This window comes from Symphodus melops (genome assembly GCF_947650265.1).
Source record: "Symphodus melops genome assembly, chromosome: 9".
Classification (NCBI taxonomy): domain Eukaryota; kingdom Metazoa; phylum Chordata; class Actinopteri; order Labriformes; family Labridae; genus Symphodus; species Symphodus melops.
The window spans coordinates 2,725,255-2,750,218 of record NC_136699.1 but is presented as its reverse complement, the minus strand read 5'-3'; the positions used below and the strand labels follow the sequence as shown (position 1 = coordinate 2,750,218).

At 40.8% G+C, this 24,964-nt stretch overlaps 1 protein-coding gene across 2 annotated transcripts in view; it reads right to left on the bottom strand.

Annotated features, from left to right (window-relative positions):
* Positions 1-1,570: 1,570 nt before the first annotated feature.
* ldb2a (LIM domain binding 2a) overlaps positions 1,571-24,964 on the bottom strand; it is a 99,634-nt gene continuing 76,240 nt past the window's right edge. Inside the window, exons 5-10 of one of the 2 annotated variants that reach the window (XM_079352321.1) lie at positions 24,178-24,300; positions 16,722-16,805; positions 12,530-12,653; positions 10,171-10,224; positions 9,371-9,507; positions 1,571-2,388 (exon numbers count right to left, since the gene is read on the bottom strand). In XM_079352321.1, coding sequence (XP_079208447.1) covers positions 2,158-2,388; positions 9,371-9,507; positions 10,171-10,224; positions 12,530-12,653; positions 16,722-16,805; positions 24,178-24,300 — 753 coding nt within the window. In that variant the 3' untranslated portion in view covers positions 1,571-2,157. The remainder of the gene's footprint in view (positions 2,389-9,370; positions 9,508-10,170; positions 10,225-12,529; positions 12,654-16,721; positions 16,806-24,177; positions 24,301-24,964) is intronic. The other variant, XM_079352322.1, reaches the window with a different exon arrangement.

Genomic DNA, 24,964 nt, shown 5'->3' with positions numbered 1-24,964 from the left:
GTTGCACTGAAGTCTTTTTATCGGGGCATGGGTGATAATGAAACTGTACCCTAGCTAACTTCTTTTTAGCAGAAAATCTTCCTGTCATTGTAACGTAACGTAAAAAAAAAAAAAAAAGCTCTTTCCGAGGGTTTTTAACATAGTTCACTTTCTCTTCATGGAGTCCAGTAGTTTTGGTTTTGTACATGTTAACATTTCCATTTCTTAGACTTTTTAAACTTGCTGGTTTGCACCATGTGAGGAGGCTGAACTCCTCCAGTGTCCTTGGGGTCGACAGCCCCTCGCTGCATGTTGTCGCCTACTCTCTCCTCCTGTAATCCCTCTCTTCAGCTGTCCTATCTAATGAGGAAAAAAGGCCCAAAACAGAACTTTAAAATAATATAAAACATGTGATGCCTGTAGCCAAATGAAATCGATCTCCTTTGTAAGCACGGTTTATTGGCACACATAATGGTAAAGCATACATACCAGACATCAGATATGACACTGAACACCTCTGCTATATAATGTACAAATGGTGTCTAATAATACTAGGCTCAAACATATTTAGAAATGTGTTAGCTTCCTTACAAATGCACAAATAAATACCCATAAGATCCAGTTGTATAAAGACGTCTGTCGCTGTCTTCTCGCCCATTTTTCAAACTAAAGTCCAACAAAAGAGGATCAGGGATATAATATCGATTCAATTAAAGATCGAAGAACAATCGTGAACACAAACGCAAGGATCTCAAAGCATTTCTGTGGGGTGGATGGGACTCGATCTGCATGTCATTTAAAAAAAAAAAAAAAACGTTTTGTTTCCCTCGTTATGTCACAGAATACACAAGAATTGTGATCATGTGACGGTTAACTTTGTGGCTTTGGTTCTGCACTAGCTCAAGAGGAAACATAAGGGGCAAACCAGTCCATCCAAACCACCCGACAGAAATCTGAGCCTCCTGCACAAAATCAGAACAAGCTGCCATATCCAAACTGCTTTCAGTGGCTGATTTACAGTGGACAAAATAGATTCCACCTTTATTTACAGAGCTACAAACCTTTTAACAGTGTTCCCAAACTGATGAAACCAAAACAACCGATGGTTTTTAAAAAGTACATATATCAAAGAAAATAAAAAATCCTATAAAATCATGCAGGAAAAGGCTTTAGTATCAGTTTGGGAGTAGGTCGTTAAAGGGAAAGAAGTCCAATTTTCAAGAAGGGAGAAGAAAAAAAAAACTGCATTAACGCATCAATGTGTGTTAAGTTCACTACTAAACGGCAAAATTACAACGTGATTGCAAAAAACGGGGTTCTGAGAGAAGCAAAATACCAATTGACTACAAACACAATCAAACTGGTTTGCATGAAATCACAATCTGTGACGCGCTTAATGTGGAAAAAAAGTATCCGAGGACACTTTTTTTTTTTTCCCCTTGTTTGAACACAGTCCATTGCAGTAGAGAATTTCTTTATCTCCCCTTAATTGGAAATGGAAATAAAAAAAGCAAGAGCAGAAACAAACCAACAGCAAACTGAGTTGAGAAGAAAAATGCATTCGCCTCAAACAATGTTTCATTTGTCTCCGATGTGGTGAGATGCTTCCAGTGGCTGTTAAAAAAACACCTCGAGTTCTCGCAGTTGAGCTTTTTTTTTTTTTTTTTTTTTAAAGACATTTTGTTTGTTGTTTTTTTTTTGTTTTTTTTTTAATTCTTCTTTTCTCCTCACTGTCTACTGTCAGCATGATGACTCGTGACCTGTGGGGTCAACCAATCACCGCTGCTGTATTCCTCCAGACGAGCAGTTTGTATCCGAGGGTCCGAGGAGGAGATTCTGAACGGAATTTTCCACTGCATTCCTCCCCATAAAAATGCAGACGCCTCGCCGTTTTATTTTTACATTACAGTTGCATACGACTTGTACACATGTTGATTTCTGTGTCATGTGGATATTGCTGTGCCAACCTCAATGTTCTCTGAGATGTTACAGGGATTCAGAGAAGAAGAGGACATATTTTGGCTGGACATGCCGGTGAAAGGGTTTGCAGACGGGGGGGGGGTTCTTGGTTCAGAACAATGTTATGAGGCCCTCGGGGGGGGAAATAGGGATAAGGTTAAAAAAAGTCCAGTCCACATGAAGCCGAGGAGAATCTGTTGTTTTTCTTCTTCTCTTGTTTTACTGAGAGGCTTGGGGTGCCGTGCTCTCAGGCTTGCTGTCCTGAGCGGCCGGGGGTTTGCTGCTCCAGGGGGCGTTGTTGCCCAGAGCCGGGGAGCTGTTGAAGTCGTCCTCGTCGTCCAGGCCGTTGGTGGCGTCGTACTGCGTGTTCTCCAGACGGGTGATCAGACGCTCATCCTCGTCCCCGAACTCGCCGCCCATCAGGGTCGGCTCGCCCACCACCATCACGTCCTGCAGAGAGAGAGAGAGGCAGAACAGAGAGAAAATGGATCAACTAAGCCAAGAAAGTTAAAATAGCTTTGTTGATTGTGGCACAACTTTTAAAAAGGTCGTGTTTTTCTACCACTTGCAGTTGTCACTTTTTATTCCACATCTTATTTTTCGAGCAACTGAACAACCTGGATCTCTTTAAGGGGTTTTTGAAAAGAAATGTATGAGATTCTTTTAAACACAATATTATTTTAGAGTGTATAAAAGAAAAAGTCATCCAAAGTAAAAATCCTTTGAATCATTTTTCAGATTATATTGAATATTTTGTTGTTGCTAACCGGCCACATGAAAGAAAACAGACAAACTATGAAGACATCATCGCGTTGGTCAGCAGAACACGTACTAATTAAGGAATCATCTCGCTGTTAAATCTAAAGATTTTATCTTTAAAAGCGTCTCTGTGATACACTCCGCTCTTACACAAGCTCCTGTGATGTGTTTTAAAGTTTTGCACAGGACTGTCCGTTTCTTTTAGCCTCGGGCCGATTCCAACATTAGCATGCTAGAGTGGTAAAAAAAAAAAAAAAAAAATTCACCAAAGAAGAAATGAATCCATATCTGTTTCATCTGATTCTGAGACCCAAAGCACCGTTTGAATATCAAGTGAAGACACATGCACCCAAACAGACCTGATAACATTTACTCCACCAACATGAATATGCATGGGATCTGCTCTGCATAATTTTAGCACATAAAAAAGAGGGTTTAAAAATAGGACAAGGTCAAACATTTACAAGACTCTGATGCCTTTAAGGTTCTTTGTGTGTGTGTGTGTGTGTGTGTGTGTGTGTGTGTTCACCATGTTTTCAGTTTTCCAACTGAGCAAAGAGCGCCTGAATGCCCCCTGCGATGTTTTCGGTGTGTGTTTCCTTACTTGAACACAGACCCCCTGCATGCGATGGAATAACAGAAGGAGTTTGTGTGTGTGTGTGTGTGTGTGTGTGTGTGTGTGTGTGTGTGTGTGTGTGTTCAGTCCAGTGAACCCCTCTCGGAGCTCTCTGTGCAAATGAAACCTCCCCGAACTGAAAGCAGATTCCCCCAGCGCTCTGTTCCCGCCCTAATCAATACTCATCATGTAAGACATATTTCATAGAGATGGCCTTCTCACAGCGGGTCAGGGGAGGGAAGGAGAGAGATTTATCCGTTACCCCACGCTATCAGTGACTCTCATGATGTGAGGGAATGTAAACAATTCTTATGAGAGGGATGCCACCATAACTGTTCATGTTTCAGAAGCAAATTCTTCTACAGTCAGTTAATCTGCTGACAAATAATCACTGGAGTGTAATTTGTGTATCCAAACATTGATCAATATGCTCTGACTCAAGGCTGTTTGTGTGTGTGTGTGTGTGTGTGTGTGTGTGTGTGTGTGTCGTCCTCTGACTAGCTAAGCATCTTTCTGCTCCAGCACCACCCACAGTAACCTGGGAAGAAGCTGTACAGTTAAATGGAGCGCACGCTTCACTGGCCATGTGTGCCAACGCTGCCTGGCTTGGGAGATCTCGCTCCTCTCTGCACAGACACACACACACCTACACACACACACACACACACACACATACATACACACACACACGCACACACACACACACACACACACACACGTAGCAGAGACAAACAAGCACATGCACTGACACACAAACCCAGATTAGCCTACTGTACAATCACACCTTCCCACAAAAACAGACAAAAGCTGTTGAATGCAAACAAGGATTCACAAAATGTATCAACACACACACACACACACACACACACACCTACACACACTAAACTCCAACCAAGATAAACAAACGTGCCTTATCAGATTTAACACAAACAAACAAAACTAGACAACTTTAAACACACTCTTAGATGAGCAGCCAGAGAAGAGGCAGTTTATTTATCCCCAAACCCCCCAGCGACCACTTCTACACCCCACTATGCCTTAATCAGGCTAATTAATTTAGGTGAGCTTTTCAACTAAATGACAATATCCACACTGATTTGTCAATTTGCATAGCTAATTAAGTCATTAGCTAAAAACGTGCTGATTGCCAACAAGCCTTGCATTCACCATCTGTTCCTATGAGGAGGCCTGTCAACCTACCTCTGGCCAATTTTAGGTCCCCCCCCTCCCAAAAAAAAGAAATCCCTTAGACGATAACAGCTGGTGGCGAGTCAGTGGCTGGGGAGCGCTAATTGTGAGCTAATTAATACTGTCTACACTTCCACTCATCTCGTTAAGAGTTAGCTTCAATGCTAGCTGAGCAGTGAGGCTTTGAATGAGGTGGCACAATGCTGCATGCCTCTCACCTTGTTCACTGAGTGGCGTCACTAGCCATCTTTTTTTTTTAACAGGAGATTAGCAGCTATATTAGCTTGGACGACATGTTTGCTCTGCAGGCATCTGAAGACAACAGGTGGGAATTTAAAGACGAGGTGGAAAGAGCCAGTGAGGTCAAGATTAGCTTAAAACAAGCATGGCTGCTTAAAACGACACAAAAAGTCAGATTGATATACGATATCTTTACAAATAGTATCAGACTCTGTCGTTTCATATGTCACAATACCTTTATTTGAAACTAACTCACACATGCAGAAACTTAAGTGAAATGATTTTTTTGGGGCTAACTCGTTGCTAACGTCGTTAAATACATACAACACATTCTGTCTCTCATTGTTTGAACTCTTTTCTTTGAATTCATTGGGAACTATTTTCTGTGGTGAGATGTGCTCAGCTGACTTTTGAGTAGTGTTATTAACAAAGATGTATCATTTACAACGTTGCACTTCATGATCAATTGCATCACCCACTACACTGATCAACAATTACCTGTCTGAGTAATTTCTCAGGACTCCAGCTTCATCGATAAATAAATATTTTCCTTTGTTTATGTTGAAAATGCTCTCTTGTAAAGCCAAGAGAGACAAAAATAGCTTTTTCTCAGCAGAGATGACTGAACAAAATTCTACTTTATAGTAATATTTATTGATCTTTGCACAGTTGCTTGTTTTCCCTTATCTAATTTTATCGCTCTTATTCTTATATTATTTTATATCTCTCTTATCTTGTTGCTATATTTTCCTTGACCTTACTGATGGGTTATTTTATCTTGTTTACTAAAAGTTCTTCTGATAGTATTGAGCACTGAAGTCACTTCATGTTTTGTCCTCTCCTGTGCCGTCGACTCACTCAATGTTGACAAGTAGATACTCTTACCTTAGCTTATCTTTGGGTTGACTAAATAATGAAACTATTACTGTTGTTATTTTGAGATTTGGAAGAAAATAATGCAATGCTTTGTTTGCAGCACTAGTTTTGGTCTTTTAATGGGATCTGTTCGACGAGAAAAAAGTGTGACAAAAACATAAACCCTTATCTAAAGGGGTCAAACAAACACAGTAAATAAACTGCAGAAAAAAAGTTGTTCAGCGAGTGTGCAACATAAAAAAAAGACTAAATGACAGCATGAATTTAAGGATGGGTTTGACAGTTTCACTCAGGCTTCTTGCATCGTTGCGTCATCCTCTCATGATCTTTAATGTGCGGTCTAGCAGTTTAATTATGCAGACAGTTTGTTACAGGTTTATTCCATAATGTCAAATAAAATGCCTGGTTAAAGAAACACGCCGAACACTTAATTCAGGCCACGAGAGGTCAGTGTTGTTCATTCTATTAGCCCCCCTCTCCCCCCCACTTCACCATCCTCTCCCCTGCACCCCTCTCTCCTCCTGCCGCTGGTAAATCCCCCCCCCCTCCCTTCACGAAGGGTCCGCTCCTTATTGTCATTGGTCTCACGTAGGCTTGTGCTCAGCCACAAACGAACAACTTCTCAGACAAAGACAGCAAGCGCGCAACATATGTAACCAGCATGTTAGCAGCCACGCTGCCAGTCTTTAAGAGGCGCGTCAATGCAAGGCATGACTGTGTGTGTGTGTGTGTGTGTGTGTGTGTGTGTGTGTGTGTGTGTAGGTGGGAAGGTGGTGGTGATGGTGGGGAGGGAAAGGGGGGCGGTGATGGTGTAGAGTGCGTGAGTTGTGACAGAGGAAGGAGCTGGGGGTGGACAGTGTATACAGATATCGGTGATAATGAGAGCTGGCACAGAGCCAAACTGCCTTCTACAGAGAAAACAATTGCACCCGCTGTGTGTGTGTGTGTGTGTGTGTGTGTGTGTGTGTGAGAGACGTACATTATATATGTGTGAGACGGATAGAAGGAGGTAAAAAGACGGAGGAGAGGAAAGCGAGGAGAACAGATCTGGGGAGGTGACGAGACAGCAAACCGAGGGGAGGGAGAGACAGAAAACTCAGACTCTCTATATGTGTGTCTATATTTAGAAATACAGTAAAGAGAAGAAAATAAGTTTCCACAGTGCCAAGCAGATAAAAAAAAAAAAAACTTCAACTTAGTTAATATTTGAGATGCTGGTCGTAAATGTATCTACAGGATTGATCCATGTAGCCTCTACTATTATTCAATCCTGCCTCAAAAGTATTCTCTTATACATTTAACATCATCACACAATGTGAAACACTCAAACAGTATATTGCTCAAGTCTTAAACATGTTTTCACATTTTCAACTGAGAACTGCATCTAAAGCTTGAATCTCATTTGTTTATTTGACTCTTATTTTGAAGGGGAAAGTTTGATGTTTCGGACGACCGCTGACAAAGACTTGTCTTGTTTGAAACCGTAATCACTCGGCCATCACTTTCAGTCAGTCACCTATAGTGAGGAAGAAACGACAGACGACATCAACACGCTTTTGTTACTGTGGCTGTTGAAAAAAGGCCGATGGACAGTGAGGCTAGTGGACGCACTAAGAAGCGCGTCGTCACGTGATAAACAGGCTCAGTGCTCACACTGATGGGGAGGTAAGTTTTCTGCAGTAGTTCAGGTTGCGTTATGCTTTTACTGTATAAATCTTAACATGACATCAGAAGGAGATAATACCCCCCCCCCCACCCCTTCAGATAACGCATGGGGGGAAATAAAAAAAGGCAGCAGTCATGTCAAAATGTTGAAGGAGTATTAAATAAGTTTAAAAAAAATCAAAAGATAACGGGAACATATTTGTATTTGTCTCGTGTTTGTCTTGTGTTCTAGGACCAGCTCCCTTTTAGCTGCACTTTAATGACCAGCAGCGGGTCGACAGAAAAGCGGAGACAAAGCAGTGGTGTAGATTTAATGGAGAATATGTGTAATCAGTAATCAGCGTATGGAAGTCGAGTCTCTGCAGGAAAAACACACAGTCAGAACTGCATTAAGTCCTGGAGGGGATTGTGCAGCATGTGGTGTAATAGTCAGCTGTGTGAGAGGCTATTTAACCTCTAACTATGTCAAGTGGTCCATTATGGAGACATGCAGCCAAATCAGACATTCATACTCTGAAACACAGCGTGCACATGAATCATACAGCTGGGGATATTTTTAAAACATGTTTTCAGACTGTTTTTGAAGGTGAGATCAGTAAAGATAGTTACTCTTGTTTTTTCAGGTTAGCCGGTTAGCATTGACTGAAATAAGCTGCTTTAAGCTACACAAACTTGCCTTAGCTGCTGATGACATAACTCTGCTGCTTTTATTCCTACTAACATGTTCCTCACTCAGATGTCTTCCTTTTTTATGTTTTATTTATTTACAGTATTTATTCAATTGTTTATTTTTTTCTTTGTGATGCTGCCACACCTGAATCCCTCTGAGAGGTCAGTTCAGGTCATATCTTGTACACTCACTTCCTTTTTACATTTTGGTGGTGAGCTGCATGTTTGAATGAACTCTTCCTCACTAACGTTGTCCTGCCATCCTCCCCGTAAAATGTCCGCTAAATTTGAGGTGAGCGGTTGTGTTGAACACGGCACATATTCAAGTAAATTCCTTGCGAGCAAGCGGGCCAGGTTGAACACTGTTTTGTCACGCTACGAGTGTCGTCTTTGTGCGTGCGGTAAAGCTGCTTCCTACGCTTTCTGCTCGCCAGTCTGTCCTTCTCTGCTCGTTAATTGACGCTGTGAATTCGACCACTTACATTTCATATCAAGATCCTGGATCCTGCCGCATCTTTGTCCTATCTTATAAGAATTCCCTCCATTTTGGCAGCCAAAGGAGTCACCCCAAGCTGGCCACAAAAACTGAATCAAGATACCATATATATATATATATATATATATATATATATATATATATATTAAAACAAAATCAAGCGACCTTCAACTGTAGACTATTATCCTAAATCCTGAATGTCACAGGAAGCCGCTGCAGTTAAACTACATATGAAGCTGATTGGTTTGTTTCTACAAGCATTTAGCTTTCCATTCAGACTGCTGTAGACATGCAGAGCTGTTCTTCCAGTCCTGCGGGCATCTTGGAGTTCAGCGACTTGGTCAAGGGCATTTTCAACAGTGGTGTCTGAGAGAGGTGCCCAGAGTCACTTTCCCCACCCTCATTTTCCCATTTTTGGTCCTGAGATTCAAACCTTTTTTCCTTCCAGCCCTCTAGGCTACGGCCACTTGGTTGAGCAAGTCAGTCAAGCTGGCTCTTTTTTAAACTTTCTGAAGTGGACTCATAGAAAGTGTTAGAAAACTAGAAGCTGCACATGATGAAACTTGCAGCAAAGGAACGCCATTATTCACCTTTTCGTGTTGTTTATAACTCGAGCTGTTCTTGTACCACTCCGACTTTGATGATTTTAATGTTGCTTGTGTCACTTTTTAGGATATTTGATGTATTTTTTTTTCTTTGTCTTTCTGGCGTTATGTTCTCACACAAATCCCTCGAGGTTTCTTTGTCTCACTTCTTGATTTTCTTTTGTACCCTCTCTCTCTCCGTCTGGTGTTTTTTTTTTTTCTCCTTTGTTAAAATAAATTAAACCTAATAGCTGCAATACCATTAGGAATATCTTTTGTAGTCCTGCAAACAGGCATGTGGAGTCAAGAGAAAAAGAGAGAAATGGAGCTGATGCTTACAGGTACCTGACTGGAGAGGCTGAAGTTGGTGGCGGGGCTGCGTTTCTTGCCAGCGGTGGTTCCCACGCTGCTGTTGGCGCTGCTGGCCGAGTTCTTCCGTTTCCTCCTCTTGGGGGTTGTCTGTCGGGTACTCTCAGCTTTGGCGCGACCCGCAAAGAGAAACAGAGGCAACGCCAAGAGCATAATGCATACAGTCGAAGACAAGGTGTAGAGATGTGTGCAGCGTGGGTATGTGAGGTCATAACTGTAGCACAGGCTCAGACAGGCAGCTCGTGTGGAGGCGTAGAAGCATGCAGGAAAACATACGTGCATGCAGAATAAGACAGAGACGAGGGCAACTAGCCTACAACGATGCATGCTTTGTGAAAGTCTCCCAAGACGAGCACTAGTAAGACAGGACCGCTGTTTCATGAGCATACATTGTGCTGAATGTAAATCTTGTTTGACCGATTCCTAATGAGCCCGATTCAAAGGTCACATATTGGTACACATGTTTTGGGAAACTGTGGGACTTATTTACACTGAAGAGGAGGACAATATGTGACCTTAAAACTGCTCAGCTGAGGCAGAACGTGCATGCATGTTCCTTTTACTCAATAAACTGTGTCCATTCTTGCACACTGGATGCAAAACAAAACAAGTGTGAAGGGGAGAACGCTGTTAGGCGCATTGCAACTAAAACACGTGAACAAATGTGAAAGTTCTCATCATGCAGCTGAGCATCCACAATAATAAAAAATGTATTTCACAGCATTCAAGTGAGCACCAGACAGGCTGAACTTTACTGTAAGGAAAGATACCTTTTTTGGGATTTGTGGGAAATATTTCCGTTTTGAAGTTCTGTGGGTGTCCAGCTGAAAAACCGGAGCCAAAATGTGGTTAAATAATCTTATTTAAGACAGAATGAGGCCCAAGATGATAACAGAGAAAAGTAACTGAACATTCAGTGGCATACAGAAGCTGTGCAACACCACAGGGAAAGTAAGACAAAACATGTTTTACAATCACAAATTATACAGAATTCCTGAAGGTGCAATTAAATTGCAAGTGAATACATCATTATTAACTAATATTAAGTAGTGAAACAGGTTAAGTAGAAATCTAGGTGTTTCTCATGTTTACAAAATAATTCCTGTGATGCATAATTTATGAATACATGATTCTGTAAGTTGTGTAAGAAAACATTGTTCCCTTTAATCTCGAGAGAGGCAAGAAAACACAGCTGTGATCTTCAAACAGATGCCTGAAAATGAAATACGTTTTTCGAGGTTCTTACTAATCACACCCAGGGAGATGCTTTTATATCCAGTTACGACAAACCAGCGACTCGTGATAAAAAAAACAAACTCAAACTGGAAAACGGAGGCAGAGAACAATAAGATTTTTATCCGTATCTTTTCTGCATTTGACTCCTGACTTTGTCACACACACACACACACACACACACACACACACACAGAGAAAACAGGCCTACTGTCACAAACAATCACTTCTGTTGTCCGACTGGTTTCCTTCAATGCTGAGCTGGTGACGCACTAAAATCACTTCCATTTCCACCAAAAGGACTTATCAGAGCATAAATGTGCCTGCGGCTTCCTTCCTGTCTGAATCCCAACCAGTCGCCAAGTGTGAGAAGAATTGCAGGAAAGGGGGAATAACACGGCACCAATAAGGAAAACTGCAATTCCAGCTTAAACTGCTAAGTTCAGGCAAACTTCATGTCCACATAGACGGATGACATTCAAAGAGAGAAAAACTGTTTTTGTTGGTTTCTAGAAGCACAGAGCAACTAAAAATGTTCGTAAAACTAGCTTTATATTAAACTGAATAAAAGTCCAAAGTACTTTACACAAGACGCGGTTTCTCATGAATCTTACATATATGTGCAATCAAACCACAACACCCATATAGGATTTGGTACAAAGCTCTGCTCTCCGTGCACAATTAATCATCAATACAAGAGCTTTCGTCTCCTCTCAGACTTTATATTCATAAAATGCTTTCCATGTTTTTTTTTCTTGTTTTTTTTTTCTTTTCTTTGAAGAGCGTCGTCGACACTGGGGAGCCGCTGGCCGGGGAGCTGGATCTACTCGTCTGATTACAGCCGGCACTCTTAATTAAAGTTACACAGGTCTGAGTCAAAGGCTTTTTGACTGGTGTTGGTTTTTAAAGACATCTCGTCACGCCTCGCTAAGCATTGCTGTAATTTGCAGCCACTCCGATGTGTCCACAAAAAAAAAAAACCTCATTGGCTTACTCTTCCTCTTTGCAGCTTAAGACCGAACAGCCAATTTAAGCCCGCTACCTTTCTGAAACCGCCCTTAAAACATCAATCATAGAAAGCTGAGAGGCCCGTTAAGATTGGCGAGGTTGAGATTCAAGAGGCAGCCCTATATTCTGATTAATTTCACATACCTGACAGGCAAAACATATTTAAGGGATTTACACATATAATGGCACATTTGGAAACATAAATGATGCAATAAAAACACAGTGTGAGGACAAATATTCGTATTTGTCCACAGTGAGTGACGGAGGAGAACTTAAATCCGTTTTTAGAAGCTTAAGCTTCAGTGAAGAAAACGATGAACACACAAAAGTCAATTATATTCTGTTGTCACTGACTCAAACCAGATTTAATCCCATTTTGGACAAGAACTACCTATTTCATTTATTTACCTGAAGTTACCTGATAGTCTGAGCGAATAGAAAACATCAAAAGCACGCTTCATATTCACCCTGACCTTCAACCAGAGAAGCCGTAAGGCTTAAAGTTCTTTTGCATCTTTACTCAGATGTTCGGTTGACCTTGTCGGGGTCGGGAGTTTAAACACTGAGAAGTATTCTTGTATATATAAAGCGATTGCTGCTGCTGAACCTTCAGATTATGTCTGTGTCAGTATTAAAACCACTGTTGTTCATTTGACCTTCAAATGGAAAGTGACAGCTTTGATATAATGTATAGTTCACATGTTGAATTAGCTCATTAGCCTAGCTACGTCACCAGTCAGCTCTGACTGGTTTTCAGATCCAAAAACAATGATGATGCGTCCATCGCAACAGCTTCTGGGTTACACTTTAAAAAAAAAAACACAACCCACATTTTTAATCGAGAGTATATAAATCCACATTTTCCAGTGCACAGTAACAGATAGTTACCTGGTGGAGCTACCATTCTCTGCCATTTCTGGAAAAGGCATGTCTTGAGACAGTCCCGCGGGCTGAGGTTGTAGGTCTTGTGCCGTGACATGAGCTCCTGCATCGGCTCCAGGATGACACACAACTGCGGACACAACAGGGACAAACAACACGTTCTGTTAGAGCAGATTTATGTGTCATGTGATGAGAGGAGACGGCTTCACAGTGTCCACTGCTGCAGCCTCAAATCAAGCTAAAGCAAAACAGTGTCCATAAAAAAACTTAGCTTGTTGCTCATGAATCACCACACTCTGACTTTGAGTGATTAATTGAGCAGTAAATCTCTTTATAGACACCATAAATAAAGTACCTGTTAAAAACAGGTTTATTGTTGAGAGCTCTGGAGAGAAGCACGCCGAGATGGATCGAGAGGGGAAGATGGGCAGGAGGATACGTTTCAGGATGAGCAGCCTTTGTTGAGACGTTTACAACCCACAACAAAAGTGTGCGACACATTCACGTGTAAAGACACACATTGGTTGGTTACCTCACACAACTGTCCCCTCGTTCCCACAATGCACTCCAAGAATATTCTGCAGTTAAAAGACTTCGAGTACAGAATGCAGTCGGAAGAAAGCTGTAAATCTCTGGTGAGCTGCAGCGAGAGGAAGCAGAGGTCAGCCTGTCATCTTAAATACATTAGGCTTAGCTTATCCAGATAACATCTGGATAACGTTACAAGCTGGTCAGGCCTTCCTTCTTTAATAACAGCAACCATCCAAATGCCTGTCGGTGGAGTCAGAGGACAGCGATTGGACCGTTGTAAGGCCGTCTTTCGCTGAACCAATCACAGGATAACACCGGGATCAAAGTCCAGGCAACCTGCCCGTTTCTTTTCTCTGACTGGATTCAGTACCTGACTCCATTTTCTTGGAAATGTGTGCATTACACGGTTGTTGACCTATGTTCTGTTTTATGGCCGACAGTAAAAGTTGATGTTTCTCAACACGATAAAGCACATGTTTGTTTTTTTTGGTCTCAATCAGGAAGGATGATGTCACGTTAGAAGAGCCGGACACACACTACACACAGATCTACATAATCCTGATCACTGAGGCTGTTTAAGGCTGCTTGCTGTAATATATATAAACATGTATAACGTATTGTATTTGTTATAGGCAGGATCCTCCTGGTATTTACAGAATGAACAGAAATGGTTTTTTTAAATGATAGTGACACACTCCAGTGTTTTTATAAGCTCCATACCCATTCTGTACAGTTTTTTACACTTCTTTCATGGACCATCACGAGGCCTTATTTATACACATACGGGGGAGGTTGACGTGAGGAACATTTTAGAAACACATGGAGAAATATTTATTCCGTCTGACTCAGAGCTGAGCTTTTTTGCTGACCGGCAAAACAGTTTGAAGTTGTTTCCCAAAATGTGACGTGAGGTCAAAACTGACTGGCGTGGAAGTGGGCATGTGTTCACTAACTTCGCTCAAGGGGACTTTGAGGGTCATTACAGACGGAAAGGAGATTTTTAATCATTCGCTTCATGCTCAGATAATCTCAGCTGACCTTCATCTTCCCACCAAACGTACATTTCTGATGTCAGTTCCAATATACTTGATCATCCTGTCTTTAAAAACACTAAAGAATAACTTACATGTAAAAAGACAAAGCAGGGGAGCAGCACCTATTAAAATAAGTACTACATATTAAACAGACTCTTGTAAAAATCACCTGACTAAACAGGGAATCCTTGCAGGGGTATTTTAGCTTGATGGATGTTCAGACTTGGGATATTTAGCACTCGCTGGTTTTAAACTAGTCTTTCGAACAGTGGTAGACTTCGCCGCTGACGCCAAATTACCCAACATAAACACAGTAATGTCTGCTGCTACTCCCTGTGTTTGGATGCCATGCAGCTTGAGGTAAAGTGAACATCCCTGTAGCAGACTAATCCCTTGTTCTCCTCTGATAGTTCCCTCCTGACACAGTAATATCCCTCCACAGCTCAGCCAACAAGCCCTGGCTCTCCGCCTGAAAACAAGGGCTATTTTCAGGCTGAATAGTAGGAAGCCAGCAGCTCCAATTCATGGAAAGGCTTAAATACTCCAAATGGAAAAAAAAACCTGTGTGTGTGTGATAGAGAGAGTTAGAGAAAGGCCGGTTGTAACCTTTCGGCCAGGAAACGTCACTCTCTTTTGGAAGGACTGATAAACGCTGGGAAAGGTCTTTTCCACAGACACATTATTGCCACTTTAATATGAGGAAAGGGTGTATTTAACACTGACATCCGTGGATAACAGTGGGGGGAAATATGATTTGCAAAGTGGGTGTTAGATGAATAACAGTGACAGTAAAGCTGGGGTTTCCAACCTTGGGGATCAGGACTCCATGACGGGGCCTTGACAGGATTTTATTTTTTTGTTGCATTATGGGTAATAAGGACATTTCAAATCTTTTCAACAATCTTTGCTTTGATATTGTAAAATATTGGTATTGTTGAATCATTTAAGAATCCCATTTGCTTCACATTAAGGGTCACATGCAAAAAAATAAATTGTTTCTCGAGGGCACATAAATTCTCAAAGAAACACTTAAACATCTGAATCGAGGTCTGACATTCTTACTTCTGGCCACTTGGTGTCCTTTAAAAACTGGAAATATGATTAAACTCGCATGCTTGAAATGCAAATTCAATAAACGACAAATCCCCCTTTTCTTAAACAAGTCAAAAGGTTTATGATGTTTTTATTGTTATTGAACTGGAAGAAACTCCCTCCCCAGATCCGAGGATAAATCCCCTCGTTAAGATGAGGAACATTTTCTGTAGCTTTTTTAAAATCAAACCACATCGTGCTCCGAGGAGAGTCGGACGATTTCTAAGTATGTGAAGTCCAGAGTCACTCTTTAAGAGCACAAACAATGTGAGCTCTTCAATAGAAACGTAAGAAACAAACAGAATGATCGCCTTTGTCGTTGTTTGTTTGCAGAGAACTGACCGTCACAATAAACTAAATGAAGGCTAACATCTTTTAATTACAGATACTCCAGTTTTCTTATTCAATAGCTCTATAGTTGTTTTGTGCGTAGAAATAGAAAAACAAAAACATGCACCCTGCTCTCTCTCTCTCTCTCTCTCCCTCCCTCTCTCGCTCTCTGTCTTCCTTCACTCAGTTATTATACGCAGTGGAGGTGCCGTTCCCTGATTCGCGCGCCATTTCACAATTATGAGTCTCAACAGGGAGCGTTCATTAATGTTATGCTAATTTTCTGTATCCAATTAATTCTCCTCTCTCCCGCTCGCTCTTGTTCTCCCATTTGGAAATCGTAGCTGTCACTCAACTGTGGCGTCGGGGAAACACAAACAAAACCCTGTGAAATAATCACTAATGTATTCAGCCGGCTTATGCTTCCTATTTCTGTAAATTATATTGCTGCGGTCAGGTAGAAAAAAAAAACATGTATATGCAGGGAGTAAAGGAGGAATAAGTGCTTTTTTTTTTTAATGCCATGAAATTATATTCTCAGGTTTCAAACGCCCCACAGTCATACAACGTGTGCGGCTCATAAATACCAGCATAAGCTTTCAATTTCATGAGGAAGACACAAACATATTTACATTTACAGTCACGATATGACCTCAACGTTTCAACGAAGAAGAAAAGAAAGAAACTTGAGAAGTGAAATATTTTATTCATAATAGAAAATACAGGCAATGTAAAAAAAAAAAAAAATGTAGAGAAAATAATGAAATGTTATCAAGCTAAGAACCGTATTTAACATGACATGCTGTTTAGACACAAGTACAAGAGAATGAGTCAGAACAGTGAGGTGGGGGGGGGGGGTCGCAAGATGCTTTTGAAAATCACAAAATTTAAATAATTCATTTTTAAATAATTTATTTCATCACTGTAAAACTACTAAAAGTAATTCCATAAAGGTATTGGAGACAGTGGGGGGGGGTCCCCAAGCTTTTTTTTTTTGGGGGGGGGGGGGGGGGGGGCTGAAACATTTGGGAACCTCAGAGTTAGAAGTTAAGGGTAACATCCATTAAATATTTTTAAAATCAGCTCGAAATGTTCCTGTGTGTGCGGTAACATGTGAGGAGATAAGAAACAGAGTGACAGTCATAGACAATGTCTCACACACACACACACACACACACACACGTGCACACACACAGACGCAGAGACCTTACCCTGAGGTAGTTGAGGGTGAAGTTGGTCAAACCCATGCGAGTGATGTTTTTGGACAGTTGTTCCAGCACCTGAGGGTCTTGTGCCTGAAGTCAGAAACAGAAAAAAATGAAAATGAGCCACAAACAAACGCATCGACAAGCTTTTTATTTCTATACATTTATAATTCTACATCCATAACTTGTTATGTTTGCAGTCAACTGACGACAAATAAACTAATTAACTACAGACAATTAGGCTAATTGGCATTCATCAGATGTGCACAATCACCACGTTCACACCCTCCAGTCGTAAACGCAGCTACTTAACATCGTTATTGCGGTTGTGCCGTGAAGCCGAATGGAAGTGTTTATGGAGCACGTCGTTTCACACTAATGTCAAACTGTGCTCTAATTAATTGATGCTACTTTTTGGTTTCTGCATATTTTTGATTTAATTTCCGCGCTGGATGTGACGGTGCTGCTCTGTGTCTGCAGAGCGAGGGATGTTTAGTTTGATAATGTAAAGTTTAATGACATAAATAAAAGGTCAGAAATAAGCTGATGTTACCGTCTCTGGTGCCGCAGAGGTTCGACTTCCACGGTTTGAAAATGACTGGATTGTTTAAGATATTAGACGTCTAAATAAAGGAGGTGATAGTGGAAAGGTCAAGAACTTCTAATCTCGTTTGACCTCATTCCTGAGTTTTATTTACTTTTTCAATGATTTTATTTGGTTGTCTTGTGCTTCTTTTAACTTGTTGTACTCAATACTTTTTATTCAATCACAATTTCTGACACTTTTGCTGAATGTCAAACGTCTTTTAGATGTTTTGATAGTCTGTAGTTTAATTTCTTCACGTCATTTTTCTTGTAACACTCTGTTTCCACAAGTGCTTGAACACTGCATTTGAGGGATCAACACAATAATTGTGTAAATTGATTTATATCTATTTCATAGATATGAGAAAGATTTCAAACAGTATATCGGTATCAGGTTTTTTCTCTCTTTCCAATATCCATATTGGTCCCAATAATCCCATATTAGTTGGGTCCTAACTTTATTAGAACAGCAATTTTAAAAACAGGGGATCATAAAGTGCTCTGACACGACTCAAACAACGCCGAACCAACACTAAACAAAAACCCAGACAGAAACACAACCAACATCAGAACCCTGAACCTCAGAAGAATGACTAAGAATGACAGAAGAATGAATATTAACGCAGGCAACTCAGGAAGCCAGGCAGCTTATGTTGAGACCAGGAGGACCGAGGATGTGAGGAGATAAATGATCGATTAAAAGAGAAAACAAGGCGACGAGTAAAGAGAGATTAAAAATGAGAAAAGGGGGATATTAGCTATGAATTAAAGTATGTACAAACATCTAATGCATTAAACAGATTAAAGAATCAGTATGTGCTTCAAACTAACAGCAATGCATCAGATGATTGCAGATGTATGGACTGCATTTGTAGGAGTAAAAAAAAAAAAAACAGAGTTATAAGATTTATCTCACCGGAAATAAAAAAAAAGTTACCAAGACTCATAATTATTCACTCGGCTTGTTTTTTACGCTCCAGGAAAAAGCAGCCGAGTCCTATAAAAAGCTGTAGGTATTGACAGAGTTTAAAAAAAAAACAGAGCTTAGACTGAGGAGGAGCAGTGAGCTCACTCGCATTCACCGCCTCATGAAAAATGCATAATTCTATCTCCAGTCGCATCTCTGTGTGGAGAGAGTGAAGAGGGGGGAGCGAGGGAGCTCTTCTGTACCGTCAGCAGACCGACGTGAGTGACGGGAGAATTGAATTAGTGTGCTTATTATTGGCAGGCCGTCAAAATCCAAACTACTTTACTCATCAGCTGGAATTAGGATAAACGTAGTGTACAGGAATTTGTTTTGGCAGGGCGGGTGCAGCCATGTTGCAACAATTTAGTAAATAGTTAGCGGTCCGAGTGGTGCAGGGACGACACCGGCACAAAGTTCAAGAGGCAGACAAACAGCAGAGAACAAACCACAATGCGTTTAAACATGGAAGACAGTGATACAAGCAGTGCACTGTTTATGTTCAGACCGTAAAGCCCGACGTTATCCTCACTCTCCTCCCTTATATATTGATGAATTATGACATTTGAACAGACTTTATTATGTGATTTCTATGCTTGGGTTATTGCCTGCAGCAGGACTTGACGGCCTCACTGTGCGACTGCACTGCCTGGCCTCATTATTGTGCTCCGTTTGCTTTTGTGTTTTCAGTGGTGTTCATGTGTTGTGCTATACTTTTCCCATCATGCAAAGTGTGAAAATGAAACCTCTGCAGCTAACCAAGGTCTCAAATTTGTGTTTAAAGCAGAACCATCGAACCAGACGTGCAGGGTTTTTAGAGAGTTTGTGAAATGTGAAAAGCGTCACTACTGTCTTATTATCATGTTGATGTGATGTTTATATTTAAAGATCCGGATTTAGCTCCTTTTCTGTGATGCAAAAAAATACTGAACTACAGATGTCAGCCTTAAGAATAAAGGACCGGACTGAAGGCTTCCCCTCGATCATGAAAATAAAGAAATCGAGATTGAACTGTGATCGAGATTGAAACGCACGCGTCGTTTAATCTTAACCAAAGTGTCACACTGAAGGTACTTTAGTTTAGATTATCTTCACTACGAGCGCTCATAAAAAATAAAAATAAAAAAGACGCAGGGCTCTACGCTTTTTTTCTCCAGGCGGCTGCTTTCTGCTGGACGCTCTCGACTCTCTGAAAACAATCGAAAAAGAGACGCCGACGCTCAGACAGAGACGCTGGGCGGACACGGGGCCTTGTTTGTTCTGTACACTTTCCTCTTCCACAGCGTCATACTGAACCACATTTGAAGTTATTTTTCAAGAGGTCAAGAGGTTAAAGCTGCACTTTTTTTTGCACCTTCATTAATTTGACTTGCACCGTCAGATTTCATATACAACATGATAGGAATATAAACGATGAAACATTGCTGGGGATTGAAGTCAGAATTAGCATCAGATTAGCAGTAAAATGCTACTTCCACATCAGTGCAGCAGTCATTATCAAATAATTAAATACAGAGCAATAACAGACTTCATACCTGCTTGGGTATAACAACAATGTTGTGCACATCGTGTTTGTGTGAATGTCTCTTTGTAGACAGAAGAATATCTCATTAATGTGATTAGCAGCTGTTACATCTTTGCCGTGCCGATGATTCGTCATTGTTTGTAAATATTTGAGTTCTTGCACTACAACTCTCCCTTATGTTTGCATAATGAATATTATATGTGCGGGAGGGAGGAGGTGCAGCAGATGTTTGGGAGGAGAAACATCACACACATCACCTGAGACGACGACGACGACGACTCGTTCTATCTGTGTGCATTTTTAATCGTTTCAGTATTTACATTTTATTGCAACTTTTAAGAAAGATTAAGGAATTTAACGCTCTCAGAGTTTACTTAATTTTCTCGTTAGGCTTTAAAGGGAAGGTTTTGAAACATTTATTTGAGTAACCTGAGTGTCTCAGGTTTGTAACATAGCTCCACCCCCAGCCTGGAATATTATTTTTATTCTCGTTAGCGAAGGAGTGACGTCTCCAGGGAAAACTCAGGGGGGCGGGGTCATTGCATTTAAAGAGACACACACACTAAAACGAAGCGTTCAGAGAGAGCTGGTTGCTACAGGGTCACAAACCTCCTCTGCTGCTTGATTCATGTTATATTTGGACCAAAACACAGCATAAATGTTTTATTTAGACCTCAGGGGGGGGGGGACTGTTTGAACAGGTGTAAAAAGAGGGTGGTATCATGTCCCCTTTAAATGGATATCAAATATGATCAAATATGATCCTTTAGTTGATCTCTGTCTTCTTTGTGTTATTTTCATGGCTCAGAATTTTATTGTTGAGATTTATAAAGCTTCATAAATTAACTTTATTATTGTTATCAACATTATAAAACCAGGTGACAAATCCACACAAAGAGTAAATACTGTGATAGTTTACGTTCATATTTCTTTATTCTGTTTTTTCGTTCCCTTGAGTAACGTTTATGAGTATTTTTAGATCGAGGTTTTATCACTTTTGATTGAATCAAATCATCTTCTCGTTTGATTGTTTGCGTCTCTTAATCAAAAATTCAAACCTGACCTTGAAACAAACAACTTTATTTTGAAGGGACTAAAAGACAGTTTAGTGATGGCTCCCATAGCGAGTGATAAGTCGAGACATCCGTCAAGTCAATCACTCGATCCTCAAACATCCAACTCTTCTTCCTTCAGGTCTTTAGTCGTGTCACATCCACCTCATGAAGAAAAAGTTAAAAAGGAAACAGCGACACAGGAGGAGTCTCAGTGATGAATATTTCTGATGCTGACTTTTGTGCAGTGGAGTCTCTGAAGTCAGCATCTAGTGGTCGTTTCAGGAACTGCAGCTCTTTCTGGGTTCATCACTCAGGTGTGACGCTTTCACACATCTGTTCCCACACCTCTATAGTTGTTTTTGTTAAGACACTCTGGGACAAAGCCGACGTTTGAGACCTGAAGACCAACTAAATGAAAAATGTGCTGAGACAAAAAACATCTAAAAAAGAGGCTCTCACTTTGCATTGTGTGTCAGCGTCTGTTTTCTGTCTTTAGCCTCATGATCCCATACTTTAGAGCTTATTTTATTCTTAACACTAACACCTAATCTGCCCTCTTGTTTTCATTATACCATGTAATATCTTCTTCATTATTAAGTGCGTCACTGCTGCTTTTTTAAGGTCAGTAAAAACCCTGTTTGAAACCACAACTCATGTTGCACCCTTTAAAATAAACTCAGAGATATTTCAGAGTCAGGGCTTTTGGCTGAAACGCATCACAGTTTATTTTAAAGTGTATGATGACGGTGCCGAGCCTGAAAAAAATTGTGCTTTAAGTTTTTTTTTTCATCTTTTATTTTGTCCAAAAAGCAGCTCAGCCAAACAGGAAGTGCAGGAAGTTCTTATCTCTTTCCATCCCTATGTTGTTAAAGCTCCTGCACTTCATGTTGAGTGAGATTTATGTTTTGATACTCTTTAAATCGCTGGATAAAAAATAATTTTCCTCCTACAGTTAACTAGTAACATAAATGATTGAGGTATTTCCATTTCTACCTTTCATCACAAACTTCCACAGCAGCTTCATCTGAGCTGCTATCTGCAGTTTGAACTTTTTCTTTTCTGACTCCCGTGTGTCTGTATCTGCTTTCATTAGTCCCGGCTGCGATCAAAAGACTGAACTCACATAAGATCTGTCCAGGACCCACAATACCCCGCACTATCCCGCTCTCCAGGAATTAGCGTGAATGCCCAGAGGGGCCAATTTACCGCTGAGTAAAATTCATATGAAGGTTTGGCCAAAGAAGAAGCTGGTTGTACCGGTGAAGCTGCCTCTTTCACACACCTTTAGGTCCATGGGGGTAAATAGAAAGTATTTTTTTATTAATCAAACATCTGCATGTGTAGCACCTGTGCTGTGCATCACTGCGGACAAACTGGAGCTCATGTAAGAGCACTGAGTTTTTCTATTTGTCTTTTCTGTCTTCTTCATTCTGTTTAACTTTAAGTTTAAGACTTTAATTCAGATGTTTCCTGCTGCTTAATTTTGAAACACGAGAGGACTGAATAGTAGCTTTACCAGCTCTCAGCTTGTTCGTTATAGAAATGTTTCCTGTGTAACGTCTAGTTTTAAACATCTGTCATCATTGAAGCTTTGATTAAAGGTGAACACAATGCAGTCACAACCCAACTTCTCCTCCAATAAGTCTGTTCATTATACGCCTGAACTCTATCTATCTATCTATCTATCTATCTATCTATCTATCTATCTATCTATCTATCTATCTATCTATCTATCTATCTATCTATCTATCTGATGTGTGTTCAGCCCGCCTCTGCTCCGGATAGGTTTTCACTTTTTTCACCAGTGTGCTTCCCGCAAGCTACGCTGTGAGATACGCAAAGCTTGAAGCACGACGCATGGATTCACCACAGGACAGATCGAACGAGACGGGGAGTCAAACATCCGGTTCATTTTAAAAACTAATAACAGTTAGCTTAATAATAAGCACAAAATAATAAGATGATTAAGTATAATTCGCTGCTGTGTTTGATAATCTTACAGAAGAAAATGAAGGATATTCTGTTTGTGGTTGGTATACGTTTGACTTCATGTGTCCTGTTTAAAATATACGATCTCCCTCTACTTGTAAAGCTGATCATATTTGTATGAAACTATAACAGCGATCTCACTCAAGTAAAAACAGACGAACAGCACATGTCATTTGTCTTTCGGAGCTGCGGTGTTCTTTACAACCATATATTTGAATCTTAATTTTATCAATGACATTTTTACTTTTCTGTTTTTATCTCTGCTTTGTAAGGTGACCTTGAGTGTTTTGAAAGGTGCCTTTAAATAAAATGCATTTTTATTATTCTTATTTATTGTCAGCATTGGACTCCCACCTCTTTTGCGTGCAGTGTTAAGGACATGTCATCAGCTCTGACCTCTGCGGATTGGTGCTTATTCAGACATGTGACGGATGAGTTAAATTATTATCACAATGATGTAAAGAGACGCCCGTCAGTCAGGTGATGAGCAGAGTTTTGTCCTTGAGAAATATCAAACTACGGCCCCTCGAGGCGATCCGTACAGGTGCAGGTTTATTCGTTACATTCAGCAGGATGTTGGAGGCCTGTAACACTCGGGATGAACACATGCCGGACCCGACCACGCTCACTCTACTGACCGTCTAAGTCCGGCATTTTTCCTCTGAGCTTGTTGTAGCTAATTTTTGTTTTGTGCTGAGAATCATCCGGTCTTTGTTGTTTTACTCGTGCTCAGTGTAAATGTAAGGAAACCTCGATGACTCCTGAGGCTAAAATAAAGGTTTGAAATGAGAAACAACACCATCAGTATTACTCAAATATTTTACCACACATCCTGCGACCTAATGGAGGTTAGACATTTTAAACTTTGTGAAAACTAATTGTTGTTTGTGAAAATATGTTCATTATTCCCATGAAGGTAGATTTAGTTTTTGATATATGTTGAAGTCATTCCTTTATTTTTCCACACTATCTCGAAGCTCGCTCCAACTTCACTCCACGGCGACTCCGTTCACTAAATGTGTCTTACACTTAGTGGAATTAAGTAGATTATTCATTCGACCTTGTTTTTTTTTTTTTTTTTGTTCCTTCCTCTTTCGTCTTTTTTCAGACAAGGGCTTCTTTTTTTATCCTCTGTGGCCTTTGATGTCTGCAAATAAATTGGTTTGCAGAAATCCCTCCAAACTGCTTTGTTGGCGTTTAAATTTCATACGCTCATGAATAGTTTCTAAAAAAAGAGTCTTGGCAGAGTGCAGAGACCCTCGTTAGGATCTACAATGGGCAGATTTGGCATACGGGTGTTTTATTTTTTAAGTTCTTGTCGCGCGCTAATGATGTCACACTCACGTGCATGGCCAGGATGCTGCGGGGGATGAGCTCTCGGTACTGCCGGATGGTAAAGTGCCACGTCTTGATTCTCATCAGATCATCAAAGGCGAACTCCAGTATCAAACGTCCCTCCGTACAAACCTGGACAAAGATCACAGAGGAAGTGTTACTTTACATTCCTCCTCAGCCAGATATCACTTTCACTCATCTTCCACCGGCTGGCAGGCGAGCTTCTGCTGATTTGGACGCAGACAAAACAGAAATCAGTGTTTATAGGCCAGGCGTGATTTTGATAAAAACTCTGGAAGGGTTTCGTCTCCGACTTGGAATTTGTTCAAGGTTTTTTTTTGTTTTTTGTTTTTTTTAAAGCACAGAGCGAGCTATTATGCTCCTCATATTTACTCTGCTCACTTCCCTCATTCAGAGCATCTGTCCTTGGGCCTCTCGAACCATCCATATTTCTAAAATGTGAAAATAAATGTAATCTGGAGAAGGGTGTGTTTACACCAGAGACAAAAGAACTTCAGGTCAGAGAGAGTTGCCAATTAGGAGGAGAGAGAGAGAGAGCGAGCGAGAGAGAGGGAGAGAGCGAGAGAGCGAGCGAGAGGGAGAGAGAGAGAGGAAGACGAAGACAGAAACAGCAAGGAAAAAAAAAAATCGCCCCTTTAGCTGAATTCAGCGCTTGCCGGGGCCCTCGTGCTTCTCCCGTATTTCGTTGCTGTGACAACCAGCGAGCGAGAGGAGAGAGAGAAAAATGGAGAGACAGACAGAGAGAAGGGGAAAAAAAAAATCAGCTGATTAGTTG